This window comes from Dasypus novemcinctus, chromosome 3 (genome assembly GCF_030445035.2).
Source record: "Dasypus novemcinctus isolate mDasNov1 chromosome 3, mDasNov1.1.hap2, whole genome shotgun sequence".
NCBI classification, from domain to species: Eukaryota; Metazoa; Chordata; class Mammalia; order Cingulata; family Dasypodidae; genus Dasypus; species Dasypus novemcinctus.
In genome coordinates, this window is record NC_080675.1 from 85,736,990 (window position 1) to 85,755,787 (window position 18,798).

Below are 18,798 nucleotides of genomic sequence, written 5' to 3' on the forward strand. Positions count from 1 at the left end.
ACGCTAGGATTCTGCCTATGTGAATGGATATGTTTAAGGGTATGATTTAATCATAAGAGCTAACACTTCTAAACCATTGTTACATATATTTGCTAACAATATATGTCCCCTACAGTGTTCCATTAACTGTTCAAAGTACAAAGGTATCCAGTGCAATAATTTAATACAACTAAATTAATTATGAGAGGACAGAAACAATGAAGGAGAGAAAACTGAAATGAAATCCTCCTCCTTGGTGGCAGGGAATCAATGATTACTTTTTAAAGGGTTTCTTCTCAAACTGTCTGTGGTAAAGGTCAAGTTTGTTTTGTTTTTTAATTTCCAAGCGTATGGATCAATACTTTGTAAAATACATTAAAAATGTCAAAAAAATGTCAAATAGTTATAAATGTTTCTAAATTTACCCCCACATTCTATACTTATTCCATCATAGACCAATAGGAAACAATTCATGGATTGGCAATGATCTGCAGACCACACTTTGAGTAGCACTGATATAAAGTGAATGAATCAAGCATAAAGGGTACTAGCGGAAGCGGACTTGGCCCAGTGGTTAGGGCGTCGGTCTACCACATGGGAGGTCCACGGTTCAAACTCCAGGCCTCCTTAACCCGTGAGGAGCTGGCCCATGCACAGTGCTGATGCGCACAAGGAGTGCCCTGCCACGCAGGGGTGTCCCCCGCGTAGGGGAGCCCACACGCAAGGAGTGCGCCCCGTAAGGAGAGCCGCCCAGTGTGAAAGAAAGTGCAGCCTAACCAGGAATGGTGCCGCCCACACAGAGAGCTGACAGAACAAGATGACACAACAAAAAGAAACACAGATTCCTGTGCCACTGACAACAACAGAAGCAGACAAAGAAGAACATGCAGCAAATAGACACAGAGAACAAACAACAGGGGAGGGGGGGAGAAATAAAGAAATAAAGAAATCTTAATAAAAAAAGCTTTAAAAAAATAAAGGATACTGGTTTATTATTTAGAAGTATGAAGCTATCAGAATTGAAAAAAAAATAATTAAAAGAAGTAATCTTTGTAAAGTGGGCCTAGTAATGAGGTGAGAGGTTTTATTATTTTTCATTTTGAATTCTTCTTACTGATTGAAGTACATTTTCTACCATAATATATCTTCATAAAAAATAATAAAATGGATAAAAATACATGAAGTGAAAGAACCAGGAATAAATGGAGCACAATTTTTAGATAATTTTAATTCTCCCACACATGGTCTAAAATTGTCTAAAAATTTAACCTAACAATATGTATAATATTTTGTATATAAATATTATTGACTGGGGAGCTATAGGATTACATTTCCTTTTCTATAACTGCGGTCATTGCAGTGTGACTGAACAGATTGAGAAGATACAATCTTAAATCTCTAAGCTGGTACCTCACAAAAGAGAATTTTCAAGTGTGAAAGTCAAACAAAACCTCTTTTCCTACATTCCTTCAACTGCTCAAAATCATAACACTTCTTAAATGTTTCTTTTCTATCTATGACTTTATTATACAGCTTTTTGTTTTCCACCAAGTTTATTTTTAGAGTAAGAAGAAAAGTGACACAAGTAACCAAGTGACGTGGACTGTATAGTTGAAGTGAACTATAATTTGCCTCAGTGCAAGTTATTTTACTAAGGGAATGATGACAAACCTGCAGCACTGGGAAAGCATTTGTTAGAGTAACAGTACACATCCATCATCAAATTGAATTGATGTGTCAATTAAAGAAGTATGGTAAATTTAGGGAAGTTTGGTAATGGACCATGAAGATCACCAGAGAAATGACTATTTTTTTCCTTCTGAGTTTGGTATTCCCTTATATGGCATTAGGGAGGCAAGCAGGCAGCAATCAACACAGAGGCAGTTGCAGAAATTGTCTCACAACAAGCCCTCAACCCCTGCAGACAGAAGATCAATTTCTGTGTTCACAGGTGAAATCTGTAGATGCATCTAGGCCCAAGTCACCTGCTGTGTTGTTACTGCTCAGCTTCAGTCACATGGTTACTTGGTATCATCACAAATTAAGATTAAACAGAAAACCTTGACATATAAAAAGAAACATACAAGGAAATGCCCTTGCATTAATCCTTAAGCTTGTTTTTAAGGAAATATTAATTATCAGATCATGACAGTGCACCAGTGACTTAGGTTTCTTCCACTTGGTACTCTGAGGCCTCAATGGCATTATTTCTGCCTCTTCTTTCCTCTAATAAGCATGCTATAATTTATCCTTCCAGTTGGTCTCAGTCCCCTGACGACATTTAAGTACAGTGTGATATATTTGCTATCACAAAACGTAGAATGGATAGGATATACCACTGACGTTACCAAAGCATCTAAATTTATTTTAAAAAATAAACAACTTGCTAAATTCAAAGAAAATTGGTCACAGTCATGTTCTCCTCCCACCTCCCAAAACTGGAGATGAAAAACGCAGCCAGTATAGACACAAAGCAAAGCTAAATGAAAGCCCATCGCCATTACCACATGGTATGTTTTCAAAATCCAACAGTGTTCCAGAACACTAACCACTTAACTTGGAAGTAGCACTTTTCCATGAAAAGGAACCAGCTGTAGGTCCCTCTTTCACTACATATTGTTCAAAACAAAAAATAACCCCATTGAAAATAAGCCTCGGGTAGATGAGACCCAGGAATCCAATGGTTTGAGAAACAAAAGATAAACAATTGTCATTTTAATCATTAAACTGTGTTTGTAGCAGTTTATGAGGCTTGCAGAGCCAGCATGCCTGCTGAATATTAATGAATAGATTGATTTGTCAACATATTAACACCACTGTCAGACATAACAGCACGGAGGGTATGCAAGGGGACTAGCCAGTGATCTACTTAGCAATGCTGCCTAGGTGCCAGGAAATTCAGTCAAGATTGAGGAACTAAAATGAATTATGTGGATTAGAACTTCCACTGGAGTTTAGTCTTTTAGACAATTTCTACTTGAAATTCTGGAGTTAATTGTGTCTTGTTTTTAAAAGCATGCATGTTATTCAATAATAAGGAATTTGAAAACATTCAAGGATTTTTTAAAAATATGTACTAGTAAAGAGAGTTTTTAAATGTGTGTATATAGGTATTTCAACATCCAGATGAGATAATATCTAAAAAAATACCCCACTAGTAAAGGGATCATTTTTTGAGAACAACTAAAATATAGCTAATGGGATTTTCTATAACGAATGATCACTTTTAGAGAGAAACTTCTCAGAAGGAGTTTTAGTAAGAACACTGTCATACAAATGCTCAAACACTGGCTGTTTATTTGCCCTCCCAAATGGAGATATATCCTACATATCCCAATTATAAAATTTAAATTTCACTTCCAAGTGTATATCATGGTTGAGTTGAAATATGACATCTGAATAGATGTAGAGATGTTAGAGGAACAAAAAAATTAATATTTTGTAAGTTTCCTTGGTTCCACAATAGTAACACAAATTATTTCAAAATGCACGTGTTAAATAGCTCATCTAACTCCTATGTGGTGCTTGAATTCCCTCCACAGTTCCAAGCCACTAAGCAGTTATCCAGAATATTCTTGAATTGCTCCGATGATGGAAAACATACAAGCTCATGAGGAAATCCATTCCTTTTTCATTTCATCCTAACATACTGAGAAAAATGTCTCTGTGTTTATTCTCACTGGTTGAACAAGTCTAATTTCTTTTCCAAATAAAGGCTCATCTCAGGTTTGAAAGCAGCCATCATGTCTCCAGGGCAATCAACTTTTCTTTTACCCTCCTATTCACTGCAATCCAAACACTCTCCTGTGTCTATGCTCCTTTTAAACCAAAACTCAGAACGGTTCAAACACTCTGGTTAAGAATAAAGGAAGCCACCCTGCCCTCATTGTAAGTAACACAATTCTTTTAGCATGGCATAAAAGCTCAGATTGAGTTTTAAAACCCTCAGCTTTTTCTCATACATGTTGATAAGCCAAATTTTCCAATTCTGTATTTAGACATTTTTTATTTCAGGGGTAGGGGATCCTAGTTTTGATCCTTGGTACCTCCTGAAAACAAAAACAAACAACAAACAAACAAATGAAAAACCCAGCTCCGGGGAGCTGAAGTGGCTTAGTAGTCGAGCACCAGCTTCCTGCATGTGAGGTCCTATGTTCAATCCCTGGGCCCAGTACTTAAAAAAAAAAGTATCTTACCCGCATAGACTTGCGCCCCAGCCTATAATTATTTTAGAACTCATTTGTAATCCAACTTGTTTGCTCTTTTTCTCAGTATTTTCTGAGCAGAAGTTATTATGAAACCCACGTCTGTTTTCATTATAGAATACTGAACAAGCAGGGGCTGAAGATAGATACCTTTCTCTACGTTTAGATATTTTCTCTTTGTTTATATGCAGCTATTCAGGGGCCATTTGGGCAATATTAAACCAGTTATTACCAGTCCTCCGTGTTCTCACTTCCTCTCGCCCTTCACTACTCAAAATGTGATCTGAGGACCAGCAGTCTTGGTATATCACCAGGGAGCCATTACAAATACAAAACATTAGGCTTCACCTCAGACAGAATCGGAGACTTGAGTTTAAGATTCCTGGGTGATTCATTTGCAATTCAAAGTCTGAGAAGCCCTGCCTAGCACAGGGCTTCTCAACCCTGGCTGTACAGATTAGGAAAACCTGGGGCACTTATAAAAATACTGATACTTGGAGGTACCTCCCCTAAACATGTTCACTTGGGCTTTCCATATGAGTATCAATATTTTTAAAACAACCAACCAGCCAACCAACCAAAAAACCAAAAAAGCCGCCTTTCAAAGGATTTTATTATGGAGTGAAATGGAAAAAAAAAAAAAAATCCCACTGAACATGATGAGAATGACAAATATTTTGATTTCCACTTTAAGTTTTGAATCAATGGGATATCAGATTGTAGGCTATTGTATGGTTATGTTTAAATAATTCATGATTTTCAAAGATGTTACTAGACATCAGGGGAAAAGAAAATTGAATATATATAAAAAAGAGGTAACCATTGATAGGACAACTTTATAAGGTGGAAAGGACTAGAAATGGAAAGACACTGACTTGGGTCTGTAAAGATTTTGCACTTCACTGGAGCCTGGTAATTGACTCAGGAACGTGGGAGATGATTTCCAGTGGCCTTGTTTGCTGCCTGCAGCCTCTGGTCCCAGGCTCCGAGAGGAGCATCCAGATTAGTGTTGCTGGGCAACAACATGCTGGGTTGAGAGCTGGAATGTGAAGGGTTGTAAACGATTTTTAAAATAAACACACAACTTACCATCAGCATGAATCAAGCCAAAGGGAGAAGTGCTGAGTGCTACACTGTGGCAGGCTGTGAGGCAGAATCCAAAGGAAAATAAGGAGCAAACTCCCTTGAGGGCAAGGAACCCAGAAATGGACTGGGGTCTGCTGCATCACCAGAATGGTGGTTCTCATCTGGTTTGTAATCTGAAGATATGTACCTAGAGGATTTGAGAGTGGGGAGAGGACAGGATTTAAAAAAAAGAGAAATAAACGATACTGTGCCTGGTCAAAAGAGGCTGGTGCTGAGGCTTCACAGATAATTTCCCTTCTGTAAAATAAACTTGTAAAATTAGCTTGATCTGTATGGCAAATCATTCCCAGCATCACTCTGATTTTCTAATAGAAGGCACCGATCTTATGATTTTTTATATTTTGTAGAGTCATGATGGCCTACCACCCAGAAATATTTTTAGCGAAAATGTACAAGTCATATGCATACAATATGGCTATTAAAACTTGGAGCTGAGAAAATGGCCACTTAAATTTCTAATTAATGTTTTCAATATACCAAATTCTATTTAGCGAGCTATTCTAATGCATTGAATGATGTATTTTATTTTAAGGATTTATGAAACTTATGTGCATAAATGAATGAACCACAAACTGTGTGATTATAAGGGGGCTATAATTTAGTGTGGGAGTGGGGGAGACAGAAATGTACTGAAATACTGAAAGGAAATAATCAAAGATGGGAAATGGAAGACAACTGAGTCACAGAACCTGAAGGACCTATTAAGTATCCAATTATGTCCATTCCCATTCTTTGTGTAAGATTCTTTCCAAGCTTTGGATGCCTTTCAGTTAAGCCACAGCAATGGCACATGCAAATGTACTCTTTACATACTCTGGACCCCCATTCTGTCCATACCCTTGGTATTTGCCTGGAAATGAAGAATGACTGCAGTACAGTTTCCATGATGTCCCAGACACTTCTTTATTCTGATACTAAAAGAAAATGGAATCCATAACAATTAACTTGTAGCATGTTTCTTGTCATATTACTACAATATATTTAGCACCTGCATATATCACTTAAAAATTTTTCCTTTCTTCAGGCATACTTTTGCCCCTGACAAACAGGCTACACAGAGCTCCAGCTATCATAACATCTGCTGGAAGTCCCATTCTACTAAAAGAAAATGTTTGATAAAATGTTCTCTCCACTTTCTTGACATTTTAGTCTCTTGATTGATGGAGCAACAACAGAAATTGCTGTACAAGAAGGAGAAAATTTAACTGTGTTAGCTACAATTTTATTATAGTGAAAAAAGAAAAGAGAACTAGACTTCAAAAATTAGATTTTCTTTTCTCTTTTTTTTTAATTATAGAAACCTTTAGTTAAAACCCATGTCTGGTGGTGTTTTAGAAAGCACAAAACTCTTTGCTCATGAGAGATAAAAGATTCTTTAAAATTTAAAAATCGAACCTTACAATTGTTTAAGAATAGTCAATAAGAAGGAAAAAGGAAATATGTCCAACATTGTCATGATGTGGCTGTCTGAAGTGCTCAGAGAGCTCTTCTTTAAGACTATTTATTTACAGGATGGAAGGAGGAGTTGAGCTTAAGGATGAACAAGAGAACAAAACTCTTGGAATATTAGAAAAGCTAAATTCCTGTATAAATGGGCAGGTTGTAGGAAAATAATCATACTTTTCTTTGGAAAAGTTGTTTTCACGTTTACTGCAAAGAGAAAGTGGAATTAGCAAATGCCTATCTTGCGCCTAGTTTCTTCAAGGAGGGAATAAAGGAGGGGATGTGGACAAAACATATAACCTGAGAGAGTAGAAAATTTGCATTTCCTGCACTGCTTTGACCATAGCCTATCTCCAGTTGTTTAAAAAACCATATCGATATGTGCTCATTGCCCAAAATTGTTGAAATACCAAAGCTATGTTGCTGAAATACCAGAGCTATGTTGCAATAATCTTCACTCCATGAAGTCCAGGTATTTGGATAGAATCTTTTTTTTTTTTTTGCTCTGTCTATGTTAGGGGATATGAGGCATTCTTTACCTCTTCAAATATCCCTTTCTCATGGGGCTTCAGATGCCTCCCAGAGCTCCAGATACCTATGAAATCTAGATCATGAGTTCCAGATCTTCATGGAGCTCCAGATTACTTGGAGTTTCTGCACTCCTGCATCCCTTCCCACAATGGGTACTAGCGTCCTGACCAGCTGCTTCACCGGTATGCCACCATTCACCTCACTTTCATTCTCTCACAGTCCCCTTCTTGCCTGCTTGTTTTCCAGCCAGACCATGGTCCCTTTTTGCCTTGCTTTGTCTTTGAGAGGCATTCACAGAGTGGCCTGGTTTTACATCTGTCTTTCCTATTGTGTCCCACTCCTCCATACTTCCAAAGTCATGCCCTACCACATTACCTCTAGATCAGAATTCCAAGTTTTGAGATGTGGAACCAGATGTAGACATGGTTTAAACTTGTTATCTGATCTTAGTTTCTTTTCTGGGACTGCTTGGCTGCCCCAGTTTTATTAGTCTCATCTGCCCCCTTTGCTACTGTCTTCCGCCTTCCCAGTGGTCTTTGCTGGCAGAATGCTGTGAGATAGCATCAAAGGGTTGGGCATGGATGTATCAGAAGCGGGAACTCAGTGGCAGCCATAAAATGACATAAATGTTCAAATTGGATGTATTGAATATTGAATAAGCTAAGAGATGTGCTCTTAGCACCACTGTGCGTAACTTATCATAGAAAATGAGAGAGAGAGAAAGATACCAGGGTACTTGAGACAGGCTGGAGTTGTCTGAATTCCTATAAGGTGAAAGGATGGCTCCTGAAATCAATCAACAGGAAGCTGAGTGTAGGTCCTTGTCAAAATTCCAAAATGAAGAATGATGGGATAAGTAGTTAGCAAACACTTAAAAAAAAATTCTGGTCTTTAGAAGGAAATGACTGAAACTCAATTTTAGTCAATATTAGTTTACTCAAAATGAAATATTCCAAATAACCACATTTTCTTTTTAAATAGGATTGTAAGATTGGTAGAACAGGTAATGCCAAGGACTGGTGTGTGTCTTGACTATAGCAAAACATTTGACAAAATCCCCCACAGTAGCCTTCGTTGTTTTTTATATCACTTTTTTAAACTTTTTTTTTATAAATAATTTTTTTAAAGATACTTAGATAGCACAAATTTTACACAGAAAATATAGGGATTCCCACATGCCCCTCTCCCCACACCTCCCACACCCTCCCACATAAACAACATTCTTCATTAGTGTGGCATTTTCATTGCAATTGATAAACGCATCCTTGGGCATTGCCACTGAGCATGGACCATAGTTCACATTGTAGTTTACACTCTCTCCCACACAATTCTGCATGTTATGGAAAGATATAAAATGGCCTATATCTGTTGTTGCAGTGTCATTCAGAATGATTCCCAAGTCCTGAAAGAGCCCCCGTATTACACCTGTTTTTTTCCTCTCCCTGCCCTCAGAGCCTCCAGTGGCCACTGCTTCCACATCAGTGTTGTAATTTCTTCCATTGCTAGAATCACAATAAGTCTATTATACCAGTAAGTCTACTCCAGTCCATAGTTCATTCCCCAGGTCCTGAGGATTCTGGATGGTGATGTCCACTCCACTTCTTATTGAAAGGGGGCTTCAATCCTTACAGCCAATGGAAAAGGTGATAAAATATGGGCAGGATGGGAGTACTTTGAGGAGGAAGCATTGCTGGTTTACCAGCCCCACTCAAAGACTAAGTACTAGGCATGGCAGTTGAGAGGGTGATCTCTGATAGAGTCATCAAGCCCTGTGATTAAGCCTGTCCTAAAAACCATGTTCTGACTAAGTCAAATAAATACATAGCATTCAAACTTACTATGTTTGGAGGGGGCATAAAGCTAGGAGGATTAGCCACTGTGATAGGCAATCACATCATATTTAGAATAGGATCTGAATACCAAGTGTTTGGCTAAAATCACAAATATTTTATATATACACACATATATAGTGTATATATAACATATATATGCATAATATATACTTAGATGCAGGGCTTTACATTATGTATATGTACATTGTGTAACATGTATATCGTATGTAAAACCCCGCATCTAAGTATATAAAAGAGTGGTAGAAACAAAGCTAAGAATAACTTTATGTATAGCCTGTAAGAAAACATGATTTTAGTTAATTCTTGGCATTGTTATTGTAATAATGAGTTAGTGGTATAATGCAGCCATTACATGCCATAGATTGTAAGAGTGCAGGCTTTGGAGCTGCTGCCCCTAGGTTTCGGCCTCAGCTCTTTTAGCGAGGAGCTGTCTGATTTTGACCAAGGTCCATAACCTTTTGAAGCTTCTGTTTTTCCTTTTACGTAGAATGGATTTTAAAATGATAACTACTCTCATAGAGTTGTTGTGATGGCACAATAAGAATATAAATATAAAAACTTTTAAGAGGAAAGAAACACCTCCAATCTTAGGATATACAAACAGTATCTGCATGTGCATAAATAAAACTGGCAATTAATTATGAGAAAAATTCTGGCCAATAGTGAACATTGCATTTTGACAGGAACATTTAAAAAATTGACTGAGCATTAAAATAAAGCTCTGTACAGAAGAGCCTGGAGGACAACTGAAGGACTGCCTAAGGGAAAGTTATTATCATTGTCTTCACAGAGTTGAAAGAACTGTCATATAAAATAGGTTAGGTTCTCTATTGCATCAAGAACATAACTAGAATTATTGAGGGTAAATCATAAAAAGACAACTTTGGGCTCAATATAGGAGAAAATAATTCCTGTCACTAGTATCATGCAACATGATTGACATATGAAATAACTATTTCCCACCACTAGAGATAACACTAGGATCCTGGCTAATTATATTTCAGAAGTGCTAAAGAAAATGTTTTTATTTTGAATAGGATATTAATTTTAAATGAAATATTTCAAAACAGTGCATTTTGCATAATATATCTGTGTGTGCACATGCACATGCATACATATGTATGTACGTGTGAGTGTTTTGTCTTTGCCACTAAATTGGGAACTTTTCAGGGCCTGGGCTTGATAATGAACTCCCCCCTCCCCCCCAAAGTTGTTATTTCCAATAGCAATGACTTAGGAAAGAGTTGGTAAATGAACAGATAAATGAATGATTGATACATATACTCGAAGAACTCTTACCACGTGGGTATTGTAACCATTTAGACCTGGCCATAAAAAAGAACATTGTAAAAGAAAAAAAGAATCTTAAAAAAAAAGAGGTAAAGGATTTAATGAAAGGTACATTGGATAGTACTGTTAATGCTGGATCGAAGAAACAGATTTGATCAGTAAAAACGATGTGTTTAGAGTTCCAAAAGCAGTGACAAGCAAAATAGTGCCCTCAAACACTAAAGATGAACCTTTTTTCTCAGTGATCTCAGGTTCCCAGCATTTATACATTAATTATTTCTTGGTTCTGCTGCAAAGGCTCTATTTCTGAGAACCAGAACAGCTGTGGAATATTACTTGATGGTTGAAATCAAGTCTTCAGAATGCTCTGAATTTTGCTCTGAACTGTCTCCCATTTCTGTAACTGTATACTTTATTGTCAGCCTGAGATTCTTGTCCCATTCCTGGGTCCATTGTAGTCATATGAGCTCATGGATCCCTTCTTTGTTATGGTCAGATTTTCTTAAGGATGTGCTCATCACAGTTAATTGTATGTGTGTGTGTGTAATCTAAACTCACAAAAGTACATATGCACACATATATTTTTAATTTACACACACACATACAAAGAATCATCTCTGTGTATTCTAAACTGTTTTCTCCTGGAGATACTTGTCAGGGCCTTAATGAGGCTCTTCAGGTCACTCAGATACCATAGGTACCGTCAGGCTTTCATTGTATGTTTCCTTTACTGCACAGTTTTTTCATCTTCACATATTCCATTCCCTTCAGACACTTCTAGTTTCTCCTCTGGCAGTATTTTCTTCCCCATTAGGCAGTGTGGTTCACCGTTGGGGTCCATTTGGGGACAAACCAAACCTTTTGTTGAGCTTCTGTACTCCTGCCTTCCTAATTATAGAATTCAAAGCAGAATGAGTGAATTAATAACCTGTATTTATTCCCTGCAGTGTCTGGGGAAGTGTAATACTGCGGCACGCTTACAGTAGCACATAAGCTCTCCTTCACACCTTGTCCACCATTTTTGCTGTGTGACTTCACAGCAGCAAGAATGGAAAGTGCACTTTACTCACCAGTGAGTAAATCATGTGAATGGATGTTTTAAAGCACATGCCCAATACGCAGTTCACTGGGAGAACTGTGCTTTCAAAGGCTCTCTGAGAACACATGCTTAGAATTTGAAATTGTACTAAATACTCAGGTATTTCAACTAAGGCAAGAGTGTATATATATATATATATATATATATATATATATATAGCCATAGAAGACATTTAAACATGTACTGTTCCATTTCATTTCTCCAGCCAAAAAATTCTTAGGGGAGTGAATATAGCTCAGTGGTTGAGCACCTGCCTCCCATGAACAAGGTCCCAGGTTCAATCCCCAGTACCTCTTCAAACAAACAAACAAACAAAAAATTCTTAGGTGTTTGGTTCCATAGCTCTTAAGTGCAAACAAATACCTGGAATACTAGTATCAGAGAGACAGAGTTCTAGATTACCCATAGACTTTGGAAATCACTTCTCTTTATCTGATAACAGGAAGGATTCTGATTGAATGAGGCTGCCTTTGTGCCAGGTCACATTTGTATCATTTTTTTTTTTTTTTTTAATTTTTTTATTTTTTATTGACTTTGTAATAATATTACATTAAAAATATATATGTGAGGTCCCATTCAACCCCACCCCCCCACCCCCCCTCTCCCCCCCCCCCAACAACACTCGTTCCCATCATCATGACACATCCATTGGATTTGGTAAGTACATCTTTGGGCACCTCTGCACCTCATATACATTGGTTCACATCATGGCCCATACTCTCCTCTATTCCATCATGTAGGCCCTGTGAGGATTTACAATGTCCGGTGATTACCTCTGAAGCACCATCCAGGGCAGCTCCATGTCCCGAAGACGCCTCCACCTCTCATCTCTTCCTGCCTTTCCCCATACCCTTTGTCCATTATGTCCACTTTTCCCAATCCAATGCCACCTCTTCTATGTGGACACTGGATTGGTTGTGTCCATTGCACCTTTATGTCAAGAGGAGGCTCAGATTCCACCTGGATGCTGGATGCAATCCTCCCATTTTCAGTTGTAATCACTCTAGGCTCCATGGTGTGGTGGTTGTCCTTCTTCACCTCCATCTTAGCTGAGTGTGGTAAGTCCAATAAATCAGATTGTAGGTGCTGGAGTCTGTTGAGGCTCAGGATCTGGCTATCACATTGTCAGTCCAGAGATTCAAATCCCCTAAATATATCTTAAACCCCAACATTAACTGCACCTCCAGCACATTAGCATGAAAGTCTTATGAAGGGAGATCCCATCTGAGTCCAGATTCATCACACATAAACACCATTTCCAAAGAGGGGCCATCTGCCCTGGTAGTTAACCCCATCGGCCATGACCATAACTCCCATGGGTCTCTTTAGCCCTCAAAGGAACCAATATCTGGGGGTTGTATCTGCTTTATCTGTCTCTCTGACTCTGCTCAGTTGTGCATGAGGGCAAACCCTCTGCCAGCCTCCAGACTCTTTTTTAGAAACTCGTAGCCATATAAACTCATTTCTCCTTTCCATTTCCCCCTTACTTTAGGTCAAACAGCATTTTAAAGTCATGGTATTTTATGTAGACATGGATATTCTGCTGATCCGCATTGAACCTTCCGTATAAGGTCATTTTCCAGTTGCATCATCAGTTGGTAGTTGATAGTGGTCCCTCGTTGCCAGGGAGGCTCATCCCCGGGTGTCATGTCCCACGCTGGGGGGCATTTGTATCATTTGACAGCCTGTATTTTCAGGTCCATACAGGTTTGCATAGACAGAATAAATGGCGTTTAGAACAGCCACCTTGTATTTAGGACATGGTGGCTAGGGAAGCTGGGGGGTTAATTCTCATTGTTTTATTTGTTATCTATTTGATTAACATTTTGGTTAGAAAGATCCACCTCTCAGAAAACATAATGACCCAAATAGTTTAAGAGGGGAAATGTACTCTCTGGTAAGATGTGGCTGTTTCCACTATGTGGGTAGATTTTGATAAGCTCTTTTTTAGGAAGAAAATGCTAAGACAAAAGAAAGAAGTAGAGGAACTTATTACAAGACTGATTGGAAAGTTTAAGGTGGTACATTTAATAAATAATAAACCACAAATGAGAATATTGATTATTGGATTGACAAAAGAAACCAGCAACAAACCTGAGAGCCATTTAGATCATCTTGGAAAGACCCACAGTCTTTGCCAGGCAGGCATGGCCCTGTGACCATGGGCAGCATTGGACAGGGCTTTGCAAATGAGCTAGAACATGACTCTGAGCCCTCAGATCACTTGCACATGCAGTGTTGTGTGTAATATTAGTGGGAGAGCTGTAAGGGGCCGGAGTACAGAGAAGGGAACCTAAACCTCAGGTGAATAGGGCTGCTGCATAAGGACACACAAGATTTACTAAGATTTTGCACTCTGATTAAGGTAGAGTCTTAGCCGGGTAAACATAACTTTGTTCACATCCTGGATAGATGACCATGAGGCATCTGTTCATTTAGCAAATATTTCACGAATGTTGGTCATATGCCAGCAGGCACAGCAAATCCATAACAATTAAGATACGGTCTCTACCTTCAAGGGATGCCCAGTTTAGTACGGGAGATCAACTTTAAATATACAGTTTTACACATGCTATGATAGAGACAAAGTCCAGCGGGAGCCCATCTTCTAGATGACTAAAAGCATCACTCGTCCCAAATTACTCTACTAGGATCTCCATCACAGGCACTTGCTGGGCTCAATGGACTGTGCTTCTGACCTCCTCTAATAATTCTCATTAGACAATTCTTGCCTTTTTCCCCTGGGAAAACAATGGAGACTGATATAATGCTAACTCATTGGTTATTTTTAAAAAGCAAAAGCACAGTAATATTTTAATAAACAACAGTTTTTGCCTATTAGACCAATGGTTCATCAAGAGATATGGTCCATGTCAAGCTTTATTTTTCCCTTGGAAATATAGCGTTCAGATATCTTTCAATTAATTTAAAATTATGAAGTCTGTTATGTACATTCAACTTTTAACACATTTTATAATACAATTATTAAATGCTTTCTCTCAAATATAAGTTTATCTTGCTATAAGTGCAGGCATGCAAAGTGGTGTATATTTAAACAAAATTCCTAAACAAAAGTGTTTCAAAACTAGACCAAGAGAAATGCATGTTATGCTTACAAAAGATTTGAACACTCCTTCCTCCACAGTTATTCCTAACTTCACTTTTTAGGATCCAACAGTAAAGTCCACAGTTTTAGAATTCTCAAGGGGAATTTTCTTCAGGTTCTAGTGCCTGTTACAACTGTGCTGCAGTTAAATGTGTGTAATGGCAAATTTGACATAAACTGTAAATGAATTATGTGTATGTTCCAGATTTGTCATTTATTTTCACCAATAATAAAATTTTTTTTCAGCCATTGATCTTATCAATAATTTGTTGCAAGTAAAAATGAGAAAGCGCTACAGCGTGGATAAGACCTTGAGTCACCCTTGGCTACAGGTAAAAATCAATTATTGGGTATTCTCTCTGTTGGATGAGATTCTAGATATTTATAAGATTTGGGTGTTATATGTAAAATCTTCATCATATTTTTTAAATGTAAATGATACTGATATCAACGTGTTTGCCGAAATGCATGCAACTTCTTAAGATGTAATAACAGATTAGTTTCCTAAATTTCTCTATCAGGAATATTTGACAGGAGAGGAAAAAAACCACACACAAATAAAACCAAAAAACAAGGGTCAAAAAAGAACTCAGAGGACCAGATTTCAAAGCATCTGTATGTGTAATCCTGATAAATGTCCAAAAAGATGCCCATCTGGTCATGCAGTTGTACTCATTTGCAAGCTATATTTTTAAATCCTAGGCTTTTAGTCATGGGACAAACACATGACAAATATGAAGAATATGCATGTCTTTGTATTCTCTTAAATATTTGCTACTTTCACATGCAAATTAAAGTTGAGTTAAATGATACCTATGTTACCTTGAAATACTGAAGGGTAATTTTAGGTATTAAAGTTCAAAGGAATACCAACATTCCTAATTGAATGCCTCCAAGCATTAATTGCCTACACTTGGATCCATGGTATCATATGTTTACATGTATTTGCAAAGGTTAGGTACATAGGATGGCTTTGGTGCTAGTACTGTCACTACAGAGTGAGCTGATGAAAGATGTGTCACTGTTAGAATGGAAGAATAAAGGGTAACTCATAGATTGTGAGAAGCATGCAAAACAGCATGGTGAGTTTTAATGATCTCTGAGGTAATACTTTGAAATTTCTTCCACAGGATTATCAGACCTGGCTAGATTTACGGGAGCTGGAATGCAAAATCGGGGAACGCTATATCACCCACGAAAGCGATGACTCGAGGTGGGAGCAGTATGCAGGCGAGCAGGGGCTGCAGTACCCCACACACCTGATCAATCTGAGTGCTAGCCACAGTGACAGTCCTGAGACTGAAGAAACAGAAATGAAAGCCCTCAGTGAGCGTGTCAGCATCCTCTGAGTTCCATCCCCTATAATCTGTCAAAACACTGTGGAATTAATAAATACATACGGTCAGGTTTAACATTTGCCTTGCAGAACTGCCATTATTTTCTGTCAGATGAGAACAAAGCTGTTAAACTGTTAGCACTGTTGATGTATCTGAATTGCCAAGACAAATCAACAGAAGCATTTGTATTTCGTGTGACCAACTGTGTTGTATTAACAAAAGTTCCCTGAAACACCAAACTTGTTATTGTGAATGATTCATGTTATATTTAATGCATTAAACCTGTCTCCACTGTGCCTTTGCAAATCAGTGTTTTTCTTACTAGAGCCTCATTTGGGTAAAAGAGAGAACCTGTCCATGAAATAATTCTATTCTGTGTGTCCCATTCATATTGTCATTATAAACAACTCTTGAAGAGTATATTTTCACCAGTGTTCTATGAACAACTCCAGATCTCACGTAGAAAAAGCTATTGATCGGGGGGAGAATGGATATCCAATCCTAGGACACAAATGCATGAAAGAGTTTGACCATATAGTTTCAAATTCTTTGCCTTCCTGGTGTGCCTCAGTATACTGAAACTCAAGTAAATGCATGTAGGAATGGAGAGCCTCCTGCTCTTAAATCTAAATGCCTTACAAGTGTAAACTGCCGTGTTTAATGGTTCCCCTTTTCTTATGATAGCTGCTGTACTATGGAAAATCAGCAGCTAAGCAACCTTTTTCCTTTGTATATTTTTCAATAATAACAAATAAATATTCTTGTCAAAATATGCGTCCATCTGACTCTGAATTGTTTTCATTTGAAGTCCACACTTTTGTTTTTAGGCCAATTAGGAAATTTCTACTCATGAAGCAGGAAAAAACCTCATGATCTAGAATTTGACCATATCAACTCTGAAGCTGAAAAAGTCTGTTTCAAAGTTTAGTATGTTTCAAAGTGCCTTCCATGTCATCTAGATTGCAAAAGAAAAGAAGGCTTTCAAAGGGAAAATGACCAAAAGCCAAACAGGATACCTGAAAACTTAATGTAAGAATATTGCAAATAGCAATCTCACAGTAACTTCCTGATTTAGTCACTGGATGCTAAGCCTTTTTTTAGAATAATAAGCCTAGTTTCATTACATATTATCTAAACAAGAAAATTCTGAGGTAAAATACAGAAGGCATATAAACCATGGAAAATAATCCCTTAAGAGAAAGCCACTGAACTTCCCCAGAAAAAGAGAACACAAAAATTGGACTTACCTACTTTGGATGTAAGAAGTGGGTAATATGACACATTTTCCTTTATATCCAGATGAATGATAGGGTAGATATTGAGAATAAATAGGAATAAATGCATGGATGAATTTTGTAAGTGTTGTGAAATACTTGACTATATTAAAGAGACTAGTGAAATAAATTCTTTCTATGAATTTTATGTATTACTTTTTAAATGTAAGAAGCAAGTGGACATGTTAAGACCACGGACTATATTTCCACTTGGAAGAATAGGGGAGAATAGTTGGTATTTCCAGTATTTTGTCACTTTTATATTTTTATTGGATTTTAAACATGTGTTTAAACATGTGTCTGTACCCAAATAAATATGCATGCACAAGCTCACAGACCCAGTTCATAGAACTCTTAGCACATTACATCAGATTGGCAAGGTAGAATATATTCATCTTGCCAGTGGGACAGTGACTCTTGCCTGTCCTAGAAATATAACAGGCACCTTTTCTATGATATGAGGGTAAGTAAGCAATTGCAAGAAGGGGTGAGAGATGTGAAAGCATTTAAATTCCTCCCTTCTTAATATGTACATAATATAAATTAAAAAGGTTCATAATTTAAATTATAATTGTTTATATATATATTCCTACCTTTCATCAGCTAACAATATAAAATATACTCAATATCTTTTCTCCCTTTTTCAGGGATCCTAAAAGAACTGTTCAATGAAAAGCTATGGTAATATCCAAATGTTATAAAAGATGCATAGGTTCCTTGATAACTCTGCATTATAAAATCACATAGTAGTCAGTTATTCTTGTAGCAAAAATTTATTGAACTTCTGTTCTACCCAGTGCTCTGCTAGACTCTAAGATATTTTAAAATGTGAATAAGACATGTTCCCTGCCCCCAAAGAGCTTAATGTCTATTAAATAGGCCCAAATAAACATAATAAATTGTTGGTACCTTATTATGTCATATATAAAGCTATGGGGTTAGCGATGACGTAGAACAAATAATTCAGTAAAGGAGAGAGGGAGACAACAGGTGATGTTTGAGCAGAGCTTGAAAAACAGTAGGTGTATACAAAACAAAAAATAGGAGAGGACAACCTAAATGACATGAAGATCACTGTTACATTCACAAAAGTTTTTATTGCAGGAGCATGAAAATAGGAAAAGTATTTCAGGTGACAATGAGTAAAGTGCTAGGTCAAGAGGCCCATGTGTATTATTCTAAGGTGTTTGGGGCTTCCTTCTGTGTAAGTTACAGGGAACCATTCAAGCTTTTTAAGCAAGGGCAAGCGACATCAACAATTTCACTCTGCCAGTAGTGCAGCAGCTAGATTAAAAACAGAGAGATGGAGGTCAAGAAGAGCTAAAACAGTAAATCTTAATGTACATTATAGACCATGCTTAGTAGCAATGCTTCAGTATCTTTTCATCAATTATAACAAATGTACCACATTAATTAAGGATGTTATTAATGGGGAAAATGTGAGAGGAGGAGGCAGTGGGGCATATGGGAATCCCCTATATATTTTTTTCTTACATCAAAATACTGTGTAATATATTACTTATTACAGAAAATAT

At 37.4% G+C, this 18,798-nt stretch overlaps 1 protein-coding gene across 2 annotated transcripts in view; it reads left to right on the forward strand.

Annotated features, from left to right (window-relative positions):
- The window catches only part of PRKD1 (protein kinase D1), a 338,427-nt gene extending 321,666 nt beyond the window's left edge, over positions 1-16,761 (forward strand). For both annotated transcript variants that reach the window (XM_058293627.2, XM_058293628.2), the window contains 2 exons: positions 14,899-14,984; positions 15,783-16,761. In XM_058293627.2, the coding sequence (XP_058149610.1) occupies positions 14,899-14,984; positions 15,783-16,001 (305 nt within the window). In that variant the 3' untranslated portion in view covers positions 16,002-16,761. The remainder of the gene's footprint in view (positions 1-14,898; positions 14,985-15,782) is intronic.
- The last annotated feature ends 2,037 nt before the right edge of the window (positions 16,762-18,798 follow it).